This window comes from Hyperolius riggenbachi, chromosome 8 (genome assembly GCF_040937935.1).
Source record: "Hyperolius riggenbachi isolate aHypRig1 chromosome 8, aHypRig1.pri, whole genome shotgun sequence".
In the NCBI taxonomy this organism is placed as follows: Eukaryota; Metazoa; Chordata; class Amphibia; order Anura; family Hyperoliidae; genus Hyperolius; species Hyperolius riggenbachi.
In genome coordinates, this window is record NC_090653.1 from 225,588,352 (window position 1) to 225,601,018 (window position 12,667).

The 12,667-nt window shown below is 44.2% G+C and overlaps 1 protein-coding gene across 3 annotated transcripts in view; it reads left to right on the forward strand.

The window, feature by feature from the left end:
• Window positions 1-12,667, forward strand: part of LOC137527601 (rho GTPase-activating protein 4-like) — a 222,363-nt gene that overhangs the window by 178,115 nt on the left and 31,581 nt on the right. For 2 of the 3 annotated variants that reach the window (XR_011023188.1, XM_068248223.1), the window contains exons 9-12: window positions 1,265-1,459; window positions 4,596-4,680; window positions 8,471-8,498; window positions 11,694-11,796. Coding sequence is in view for 2 of the 3 variants with exons in the window: in XM_068248223.1 (XP_068104324.1) it covers window positions 1,265-1,459; window positions 4,596-4,680; window positions 8,471-8,498; window positions 11,694-11,796 (411 nt within the window). In the remaining variant the exon portion in view is untranslated. The remainder of the gene's footprint in view (window positions 1-1,264; window positions 1,460-4,595; window positions 4,681-8,470; window positions 8,499-11,693; window positions 11,797-12,667) is intronic. The other variant, XM_068248224.1, reaches the window with a different exon arrangement.

Genomic DNA, 12,667 nt, shown 5'->3' on the forward strand with positions numbered 1-12,667 from the left:
TTCCCTGCATGTGTCTCGCCTTCTGTCCTCGGTGTGTCCGCTCCACCCGTGCCTCCGCTCTCTCCACCTTGTCTCCTGCACCTCCATGTAAGTGTAGCGGCAGCTGCCTTACCTAATCCATGGCGCCTGTGGGGATCACAGAACTCTCCTGTCGTGCGCAGCTTCCCTTAGTGATGGCTTGTGCTGATGATGTGATCAGCCCAAGCTGTTCACTAGGGGGAGTCACACGGAAGTGAAGTCATCACAACTGCGGGCACCATGGATTAGGTATGCCAGCTGCTGCTACACTTACACAGGGGAGCAGAAGACACGGGGGGGGGGGGCGGGGGCACACTGCTGACAGAAGCTGGGACAGGAGGACATATGGGGAGACAAGGGGGACACATGGGGACAACACTGGAGGACATATGGGAGACACAGGAGGACACATGAGGGGGCATGGGCGACACAGGAGGACACATGGGGGACACAGCAGGACAAATGGGGGACACCATTTGGGGCAGAACATGTACAAGACGCTCCTGAAACATGGACACACCAGGTTTACTATATTTTTTCCCCGTTGTTTTTTGCCCTCTAAACCTAGGTGCGTCTTATATTCCAGAGTGTCTTATACGATAATCCAAAACACATGCAAAGAGTTCCTATTTCAAATATTAGTTTCACCTTTAAGTTGAATTACTGAAATAAATGGACTATTGCACGATATTCTAATTTTTGGGGTTTCACCTGTAACTGATTTTAAAGCAGATGTGTAATAAAAAAAGGTCACATACTCACCTTAGTAGAGAGAAGGCTCCGTATCCAATAGAGCCTTCCCTGTCCCCTCTCTATGTCCTGGTTCCAGCGCTGTCCCCTGTTCAAATGTGCCACCTCCGGCAGCCCTCGGAAGGCTTTGGGAGCATTGGCCTCCCTGAGTGCTTCTGAAGACGAATTGCTCCATATTGCACATATGCAAGTGCGCTTATATATGCGCAGTACGGAGTTGCCAATCTTTGGAAGCACACGGGGACACTAGTGCTTCCAAAGCCTTCCCAGGATCCCTGAAGGTGTATTTGACCAGTTGGCCAAGTACGTGGAGCAAGGCTGACAGCACTGCTGGAATGAGGGCACTGTGAGAGGAGCGGGAAGGCTCTATAGACCTCTCCACAGGTGAGTATTTGGTTTTCACTTTGGTTTTACTTGTCCTATGAAGGGGGGGTTGCCTTTGGGCTGATATTTTGGACCATGTTAAGCAGTTTTCCCTCCCTTCGTTTTCCCTTAGGTGAATAAGACGCTCAAAGCTACCCTTCAGTCCCTACTAGAACTTATCGGAGGTGAGGATTACGACTTGTCGGATGCATTCCAGTCAAGCCAGTCTACGGAGTCACTCAAGTCCACTGGATCAGACACCAGCAGTAAGACAAGCACAGCGAAGAGGAGAGCCAACCAGCAGGACACAGAGACCTTCTATGTTTCAGTGAGGACACATAGGTTGGGGGATATGGAACCTGATAACGGGAAATTTCACTTTTGTGAGGAAAACTCAATGTTTTCTATTTGGCTCCTGCATAGTGCAATAAGTAACAGCAAGATTTTTTCAAGTTGCTAAGGCTAGTTTCACACTGGCAACATTTATGGTCACAGTGGATAAAATGTGTATTTACAGTAAATCAAATCCGCTCTATCCGTAGATACTTGTTTTTGGTATTAGTTGGTGTCCGTTGCAGCGTGCATTTTCAATTGAAAACAGACAGCAAGGAAGATCAGATTACAACCTGCATTATTGCGGGGTTCTGGGGTTGGATTTTTTTCCTTTTTTTGTGGCAAAATGTATGCATATACTATGCCTGGGCTATAGAGTGAATAAAGCCCAAACAGAATTTGCCATGTCTGTATTTCTATCGAAATCCTTAGAGAGAATTATTTAGTATTTATATAGCGCTGACATCTTCCACAGCGCTGTACAGAGTACATAGTCTAGTCAACTTTCCCTCAGAGGGGCTCACAAGCTAATCCTTGTCATAGTCATATGACCATCATCTATGGCCAATTTTAGGGGGGAACCAGTTAAACTTATCTCTATGATTTTGGGCTGTGTGAGGAAATAGGAGGGCCCGGAGGCTGCGGACTGCAAAACGCGCACAATTCCACAGGCTATTGAAGTCAATAGTTTCACTCGGGAAACGCTCATCGTGACCGTTCGTTCCTGTTTTGCGTTTGCGATTTTCCATGCGTTTATGCCTCTGCATCTGAAAAATCACAGAACGATTGCCGCAAAACGTTTGTGGAAAACTCAATTGCAAAAGCTGACCACCTGGGAATCGCAGGGGAAAGCTGGACTGGACATGGTCCTTTTCAGCTGCTTCCCATTGCACTAGGATAAGGTGCTTAACCACTTGAGGACCCACCCTTTACCCCCCCTTAAGGACCAGCGCTGTTTGATGGGATCTGTGCTGGGTGGGCTCTGCAGCCCCCAGCACAGATCAGCGGGCACGCAGAGCGATCAGATCGCCCCCCCCCTTTTTCCCCCCTATGGGGATGATGTGCAGGGGGGGTCTGATCGCTCCTGCTGGTGGCATGTTGCGGGGGGGTGGGCACCTCAAAGCCCCCCTCCGCGGCGAGATTCCCTCCCCCTCCCTCTCCTACCTGTCCCCCCAGTGATCCGGACTGCACAGGACGCTATCCGTCCTGTGCAGCCAGTGACAGGACGTCCTCTGTCACATGGCGGCGATCCCCGGCCGCTGATTGGCCGGGGATCGCCGATCTGCCTTACGGCGCTGCTGCGCAGCAGCGCCGTACAATGTAAACAAAGCGGATTATTTCCGCTTGTGTTTACATTTAGCCTGCGAGCCGCCATCGGCGGCCCGCAGGCTATTCACGGAGCCCCCCGCCGTGAATTGACAGGAAGCAGCCGCTCGCGCGAGTGGCTGCTTCCTGATTAATCAGCCTGCAGCTGGCGACGCAGTACTGCGTCGCTGGTCCTGCAGCTGCCACTTTGCCGACGCACGGTATAAGCGTGCGGTCGGCAAGTGGTTAAAGAGACTCTGTAACAAAAATGTTAGCAGTATTTCTCTTATCCTACAAGTTCCTAAGGCTGTTTCATTGTGCTCTGGCTTACTGCAGCACTTTCTACTTGCACCATCTCTGTAATAAATCAACTTATCTTTCCCCTGTAGGATTTGTAGGCTTTCTGGAAGGCTGCCAACTCTTCAGTAATGTGAACAAGTTAACTCCTTCCAAGCCCCTCCAGTGCTCCTGTGATGAGTATTACTCACAGACAATGTCCCTGCTCTCACTGTCAGCTTGTCTGCTATCTGTGAGGTTGATAAACACAGACTGATAAACTGAACAAAGAATAGCTGGCTGAGGAGGAAGCTGCCTGTCAGGCTGACAGGACTCCAGGCTCTAAAAACACAGCTTGTCATGCTTCATTGACACAGAGCTCTTTTAAAACTTGCACATAACCTCTGGAGACTGAATTCAATGTGTAACTCACTGAATTCTCTGTATACTTACTGTGTATTAACTGAGTTCACTGCTCTGCTGATGTACTTCCTGTTTTGGTGGCCATCTTTTCTGTTTACAAAACAGTTTTTTTACCCTCTTTATTGCAGCAGAGAGCAGCAAAAATATTACAGAGGGGGCTAGGAGATGACCCCAAACAGGCAGGGATGTTTGTTTATACTTCATTTTGTGAATACAGATTCCCTTTAATGGGAGTGTTACATTCCAAGATTCAGTGATCCCTAAAAATGGCGTCAGAGTGGTTTCCCCCAGTCGTGGCGGGGATGCTTTGTATACACTTCTCTACTTCTTGTAGAATACTTGTATATTCATGTTGATACTGAAAGGCAGAAAAGTGATTATCAATAAATTAAAAATGTATTTCCTGTGATATGAAGGCGTATAATAATACCTAATAGATTGTTATAGTTTAGGGCGTTGGCACAGCGCTGTGGCTTTTTTTTTCTTAAAAAGACACTGAAGCGAAAAAAAAATATGATATAATGAATTGGTTGTGTAGAAGATTAGCAGCAAAGAAAATATTCTCATACTTTTATTTTCAGGTATATAGTGTTTTTTCTAACATTGCATTATCCTATAATATGTGCAGATTACACAACACTCAGCATTCAAAATGAGTCTTTCAGAGCAGTCTGTGAAGTAATGACCTCTCCTCTGCCAGAGGAAAAGTAAACAGTTCAATTACAGTTGAGATAATAAAAGTCAGATAACAGCCCTCTCCACGACCAAGTTAGTCGGAGAGCTTAATAGCTTTTTTGCATAGAGATAACAACTGGAGTTTCTCAACTCTTCCTGTACTGGAAACAATTAGACTGATGTATCTGATCTTCATGTTTTTTTTCTTAGCTGTACTACACACACAAATCATAATATCATCATTTTTTTTTCGCTTCAGTGTCTCTTTAATGAATAATGAAAATGGTATTTTAGTCTTCTGAGCTACAGCTGTGTATGAACTGCCATTGTCTTACTGACTTTTGCTATGGCTTTGTTTATGCATAGAGTGACCACTTTGTGACTTGATATTCTATCTGCCCTCCAGGAAAATATGACTCAATATGACTGTTTTTTTTATTTACATCTTTTAGAAGTTGCAGAAATACTTGGCAGGGAGAAGCACCATTTGCAAACTGCAGGCAAAGCGGGACAGACTAAAAGAGGCCATAGACAAAGGTAAGTGAAAGATCTGGCTCCCCAGAGACCTACAGAAAGGTGCTCACCTAGCTTGTTGTGTTTTACATTGGTGTAAGATTTTTTTGGCATCACTTTTTGCACTAAGAGCGTCCTCGCAATTCACATACCTCCCAACTTTTTGAGATGAGAAAGAGGGACACTTTAACCTGCTGGGCGTTCTGAAAACCCACGGGCGCAGGTGGTTTTTTTTGGCCAATTTTTTTTTTCTCATGTAGCTTGCCTATCGCTAGCTACATGATGCCCCCCTCCTTGCGCTTTCCCACCCACCCCTCCGATCGCCGCCGGCGCGCTTGCCCATAAGGAAATCCCGTTCTGAACAAGATTTCCTTTAGGGCTAACCCCCGTTGCCATGGCAACAAACGTCGTGACGTCATCGACGTCATGGCGTCATAGGGAGTCCCGATCCACCCCTCAGCGCTCTGTCACTAATTGGCCAGGCTGCGCGCGGGGGGCCCTCTTTCACGTCGGGTAGCGGCCCAGCAGGGCCTGAGCAATGACCTCCGGCGTCTCTGGACGAGCTGAGCTCGACCTGAACGCTAGGGAGGTTAAAACACGCCCCTGCCACACCTCTAATAACTCTGCCACACCCCTAGCCACGCATACCACTAAAAACGCATAAGCATCAGATGTAATTTTAGAATTCAAACCTTACTGGTCCTCTTTATCATCAGTAGTTTTTCTTCATATTAACATTGAAAATTAAGAAATATATCAATTTAAAGGATGGGAATAAAGTTACTTAAAGGGATACTGTAGGGGGGTCGGGGGAAAATGAGTTGAACTTACCCGGGGCTTCTAATGGTCCCCCACAGACATCCTGTGCCCACGCAGCTGCTCACCGATGCTCCGGACCCGCCTCCGGTTTACTTCTGGAATTTCAGACTTTGAAGTCTGAAAACCACTGCGCCTGCGTTACTGTGTCCTCGCTCCCGCTGATGTCACCAGGAGCGCACTGCACAGGCCCAGTATGGTCTGTGCCTGCGCAGTACGCTCCTGGTGACATCAGCGGGAGCGAGGACACAGCAACGCAGGCGCAGTGGTTTTCAGACTTTAAAGTCTGAAATTCCAGAGGTGAACCAGAGGCGGGGCCGGAGCATCAGTGATTGAAGGCACGGGCACAAGATGCCTGCAGGGGACCATTAGAAGCCCCGGGTAAGTTCAACTCATTTTCCCCCCGACCCCCCTACAGTATCCCTTTAAACACATTTTCAGTAGAAAAATACTTATATTAACATAGATTTGTACATGAGTCCTGAAAGAGGGACAAATGAAGAAGAAAGAGGGACAGAGGGATTTGGTTCCCAAAGAGGGACCTCTAAGTTGGAATATCGCAGTGCAAAATTTCGGTGAGGTCATGCAGCTCTGAAAAAATGTTCTGTCTTTTCTGGAGGATAGTAGAGATGATTGGTTTCTGCTACAAAGTTTCTACAGTAGGAGAAATCATGTATAAGAATAAAAGTAATTTGCTAGGTTTCAGAGACAGCCTGTAGCAACATGTGATTGTAACCTGCCAATCAGATTCATACAGATTGATCACATGTTCCATAGTGATTTTACCTGTGTAAGAACTTAAAATGGATCCGAGATAAACTTTTACTCATTGCATTTTGTTTTAATACTCTAATTCCCTATAAACTAAACAAGCCCCGCCCACAGCTTTTTAGAGTGCCTTGGCACTGTAGCAAGGGCTTATAGGAGCTCAGTCTGGGCAGGAGGAGGAGGAGGTTACTGGCCAGAGATTTCAGAGGCAGAGGGGAGAAGGGAGGAGGAGAGGGAACTGTTACACACAGGCAAACTGATAACATCTCCAGCCCTCAGGCCTGTAACAATGTGACAAACAGAACATGGCTGCCCTCATTATATCACAGGAATAAATAATCATAGACTATTGAAGCTGCTTGCAGCTAGATTTGCTGTGTAAACTATCTAAACTTTAGATAAGATCTATAGAGAAGTTACCTGTTATAGTTAGTTTTTCATCTTGGATCCACTTTAAGAAGGAAGCAGGAGTCATTGCTAATTAAATCTTTTGATACACCTTTACCGACTATAAGTTTTTACTTATTTTTTTGGAAGATGCAGTGTTTAGAATATATAGCCCAAGTGTTCTGTTCATGCTGTATTTGCACCAGGTTAGCATAAAAACAAGCACTATAGTTTCTGTGATATTTTGCTTTGAAAACAGCAGTGCCTTAAAGTAAATTCAGCAAAGTTCTCCAACCCTGTCTATATACAAGCCTCCATCTTTTCTTTCCCTGTATAGCAGGATGAAATACATGCGTTGATGACGCACGCTCACAGTCACCGCAATGCACGCCAAATAGATGTAGTTCATTAAAGTGTCGCTGATATGATTAAAAAAAATATATACATACCTGGGGCTTCCTCCAGCCCCCTTCAGACTGCTCACTCCCTCGCCATCCTCTCAGGCCTCCTGGATCCTCCGCTTGGTGGCCTAGTAAATCTGCCTGACAGCACAGGCGCAGTCTGGCCGCGAATGCTCCTGGTGATGGCCACGCAGGCGCAGTACGCCCCAACTGGAGGAGCTACTGGGCAGCCTAGCGGAGGATCCAGGCAGCCTGAGAAAACGTGGAGGGAACAATTAGCCTGAAGGGGGCTGGTGGAAACCTCAGGTATGTATATATATATTTTTTATCATCTCAGGTTTCTTTTAATGTGATTACATCTCCTGGTCGGGAAGTATGTAGCTATGGGTTAATATAGGCCAAAAATGGAAAGGGCCTGGGCCCACTAAGAGCGCTTTTCATGTGCTTGCGGATCTCCAGCAATTTGCAAAGCACTGGGGCAATGGAACCCTTAGGCCTGGAACCCACTGAAATCCGCAAACGCAAAACGCAACCGCTAGCGTTTTGTCTGAGCGTTTTGCAAGCGGATTCATGTGCGTTTTCGGTCGCGTTTTGCAACAGTGTATTTTTTTCCTCAGCGGTTGTGTAGCGTTTTGCGTTTCGCGTTTTTATCCTGATTGGTCCTGTGAATTCTTTTTAAATTTGTTACAGTGTGCTGAACCGCAAAACGCTAGCAAAATCGCTCAGTTTAGGTTTTGCTGAGCGTTTCTGCTAGCGTTTCAATACTTTACATTGAAGCGCTAACGCTCCCAAAATGCTGCAGGTCCTGCGTTTGCGTTAACGCAAACGCTCCTGTGGAAGTTGCCCCATTCATTAACATCAGCTGAGCGTTTTGGCAAAACGCTAGCGTATCGCAGCGCTGCCAAAATGCTCAAAAAAACGCTCTTGTGGGTTCCAGCCCTATGAGGTGATTCCACTACTACAGTTATGCCTGCAGCATTTTCAGAGCGGTCGTGATTGAAAGGTATGCAGGGAAAAATCGCATTCCTTCAGATTGTACCGAAAAAGGTTAAAACAAATCGCAAATGCTTACTGTTTTCAGTTTGTGACTGCTAGTGAGTTCCCGCCCAAAGAGTTTATTCCTGAGTTATTAGGCATATGATAGACTTTGAAATCAGCATTAGAGTGCTCTGTCACTAGCTACACTACAGCAGAGCAACAAAACACTCTAATCTCTGGGGGCCATTACTAACCTAGCAGCTGCAATTAGGCAAAGCCTTGCTGGGAATCTGTAGCTGGAAAGGGAGTCGCCCTGTGTAATACGGCCCAAAGGGTATTTTCTTTTTCTAAATTATCCTGAAGCTGTGATGTATTTTACTTTTCTGTATACAGTAATGCTTATCTGACAGCTGAGAAAGTTTACATTTAGTAACTAAATATGTCTTTCCATTTCCCCCCCACAGCTGCTGAATCACACAGTAAGATCTCTGGGTATGTATACAATGTGTGACTTGTATGGGAATGAGAGAAGTGACATCTCTAGAAGAAACTTGGTGCATTTAGTGTGTGTAACCTACTGACTAGGTCAGACTTAAGAGGCCCATACACTGCTCAGTAATTTCAGCCATCGATCGATCAGATTCTATCAAAGCTATCGTTCGACATGTGGCCGATTTCGATCAATTTGATTTATCTGACAGGATGGATAATCTAGGTTGATCTGCTGCTGGTAGCAGATCGATGGCCCATAGAGTTGCATTGTATCTAATGGTCCAATAATGCATTCAGATCGATTTCCAATAGATTGGAAATCTGTTTCTAAAGTGTGGCACACATCAGATGGATTCCTGTCAGATTCGACTTGACAGGCATCTGACAGAAATCTATCTGATGGTCGAATCTGCTGCAAACCTATAAGTGTATGGCCACCTTTAGTAGTATGCTGTTGATTGTTAAATCTGAACTCCGGCAGGTATAAAATACTTGCTTTTAAGTCGTTATTCCAGCCCTTCTTACTCTGGAGGAACCTGAAGTAGGGATTTATTTTGCAGAACATGGTCTTTAAAGTGAATGGGAACCACTTAAAAAAAAGGGGGTCCTATAGATCCTAATTGCTGTGCTGGCTCCCCCGGTAGCAGTATTAGACCAGATTGGTCAAATACTACTTTCTGCCACTGAAGGAAGCTTCGTAAGTCTCCAGGAGCCCAAGTGCTCCAAAGGCGGGCGGTTCCGTACTCACGCGCTCACGCAGGCGCAGTACAGAGCCACCCATCTTTGGGAGCATGGCTCCCAAAGACTTCCGAAGCCTTCTGTACTGTAGTGATTCTAGTTATGCCCAGTAGTTTCCCTCTTCCTGAAAGTATAATTAGCTGCACAGAGCAGATAGTATTGCAACTCTTCTGGAGTCATCACTGGCACTGATCAGAAAGCTGACACACCCAAGACTCACTTTGCTAGCAGGAAGGCTGAGCTATGGGCGTGTCTGTCTCTGCAGATCCAATCAAGGTAACAAATTTGAAATGAGGATTGCAAAGTCCTTGTGATGTATTCATCTGAAATAAGGAGACTTGCAATCAAGAATAATGGAATAATAGTATAAGGTGGTGCCAGCTAGGAGTAATGGATGGATTTTGTTCAAAGACACAGTGTTTTTCTTCTGAACTGGAAAGTGTACTTTTTAGCTGTAACAGAGGACAGATTTAGTCACTAGCCGGTTAGTGGAGTATACGAGTGTGCGAACCACAACTGCAGCTGGACAGAATCAAATATATTGTGACAGGCAAAATTGTTCACACATATTTATTTATATTCAGATTTATTGTGTTTAGTCGGAGTTCAGCTTAAATGATTGTGAGTGTACTAAACACAGTGTCACTGCTCAGTAATTATGCCAAACGCATAAGAAAAGCTTTAAAATATGTTCACAAGCAAGGACACCAGAAAAAAATTCATTTTTTCTGGCATCCGTGCTTGTGACCATATTTTAAAGGCACTTGTACTTACCTGAAGACGTGGGCTGAGACCCATGAAACGCGTTGTCCTTTTAATCATGCTGAATAAATCGTTTAATCTTTTTTATATTACCAGTCCCTCAGGATTGAGCACTTTCTGACTCCTAACATCATCCTTCCCTCTGTTTTTTATCTCATTCCTAATGACTTATTTTCACAACTAAATATTCCTCTAACCCTCTCCTATGCCAACCTTCCTAATCTATACCCAACACCATCTAATAATTCTGACAGATAACACACCGCCCCTCCCCCCTTCATTGGAATGTCTATGGAAAACAGAAAGCTGATGCCAAAATGACCCACTAACACAAACAAATGTGATATTGTGAGTTGTTTCATAACACCCAGTGCCAATATCACCCTCTACTATCGTAAATCTCAATACTCTAATTGATCCAATCTTAGTTGCCTGTATGCCACATGTTAATGGTCATTGAGATGCCAATAATTTGGAGTTGATGCAGGATTATGCAAATTTTGTATGCACATTTATGCAGCTTGAAAAAGGACCAATCAAATATTACCTGAACAGGATTTGATTGGTTCATCTTCAAGCTGCATAAATGTGTACACAAAATGTACATAATGCTGCATCAACTCAAAATGATTTGCATCTCATTGACCATCCCTAATGTCACATATAATGACAGGCTTGGATGCTGAATGTGCACACAGGTTCTGTATCCCATTGATATTGGGTTGCGTAAGTAGACCTTTGACTTTCGTTCAGGTGTCCTTCTAGCGTAAGTTTCATTGCCCGGTGACTGCAGCTCTCATTCAATCTGAAGTTAGTTGCTCATATTTTCTAGGCGCACCCCAATGCTTTTCTTCAGGCTGAGCTCAGGCAGAATTCAGAAAGCAATCGGAACTCTGAACTCTGTGCACAGACCCTAAAGCTACAACACTGCCAAATGAAAATACGTCTGTCTACTTGTGCCTGCTTGTCAGCATCTGTAACTCTGATTGCTGCTGAAAAGCCGAGAGAAACGCGTCAGTGTGTTCAGGCCCAGGCCAGAGCAGACTAACGCGCTTATGCTTTTAAGCAACACCTGTCAGTCTGATACATTGAAAAAAGCAGACAGAAGTATGCTCAGGCCTTAAAGTGTACCCGAGGAAATATGTGACATGATGAGATCAACGTGTATGTACACAAAACATATTAATAGCCAGGCTGTTTTACTTTATTTTGTTGCCTGAAAGAGTTAATTTCTAGGCATGGAAGTGACAGCTTCTGTCTTTTCGGTACCTTGTTGGGAATATAGAAAACATCACTCATAAACAGATTACTGCCATAAAAGTTTTCTTGGCAGAATACAACTTCTGAGGCCAGGAGAGAGATAAATATATGAACTATTAACCTTTTTCTAACTCTGGGACACTTAATAAGCTGCCACTGATTAGAGAGCGTAAAGCATTCAACCTGCTTTGTAAATGTTTAAATATGAAAAAAAAAACCTGGGATACTTAAAAAAGTCATTTTTAGGAGCAGAAGAATAAATATAATTGTTTATCTCATCAGTTTATTTTCACATCGGGTTCACTTTTTTTGTAAGTGAACGGTATATAATATTATATAAGTATTGGTGGTTTATGATGACAATGTTATGCATTATATGAATCTGGAGCAAGGATTTGTGTGTGGGTGAATTGTATGTCACACGGTTGGTTTCAGGATGCAGTCCAGTACCAGTAAGTCACAGAGGGTGAAAAAGCAGCGACCGACATCCCAGTATAACCACAAACTCTTTAACGAGAATTTGGAGGAGTTTGCCCAGGTACCGCCCACGTGTGCTGCCCACTTTCTTCTGCTTTCTGACCCAGCTTGTGTCATATTTGGGAAAATCACTCCAGTGTCGCTCTTCCCAGAAGCCTTTGCTGCACAGCTCTCTGTCTTGCCAATACAGATTTCTGCCAGCTCAGAGCTGAGTGGTCTGACACCCTAAACTGCTATGTGTTTCTTCACAAGTGCCTGAATAATCTGAATACCTTGCTTTTTCAATGAGTCTTCTAATGCTTTTCAAAGAATTTTGCTTGTACCGTTCACTTTTTCCTTTAAATGTACTGCGTTATAATCTGTTTTAATGTGTTATTATCATTATTTGTTCTTATTGATTTTGTATAGTGTTATTGTATCCATTTTTTTCTTTCCTCTTCCTCACTTATAAAAACTGGAGCAAAGAAAGTGGACCTGTTGCATGTTAGTTAATCATATTCCACATCTTTATTTTCCAGTGCAGGTTCAGGGATGAAAATAAGACCTGTTTAGTCTGCAGCCTGTTCACTTTTTGAGTATCATCCACAATAAGAAATATATAGGAGGGTTTCGATGATCCTTATAATGACCTTGTACTCAAGAATACCTAGGTAAATAGAGAGACCAGGAGCCCAATGGTGTAGTACCATTAATAAATGGGAAGTTGTAAATATATACAGCTATACTCGTAAGAGCTGTGTGCAGATCCTTGCAACCACTGTATAAGCCAGTGGGAAATTAACCGCTCGGTTTTCCTGGTCCTGCCAGAAGCTGGAAGGTCATTCTCCTGGGTTTGTAGTTTTTTGGTGGGAAAAAAGAACTAATGTGTATACTTGAGTATAAGTCTAGAAATTTAGGTCTGATTCACTTCATAAAAGTATAGGGGTCGACTT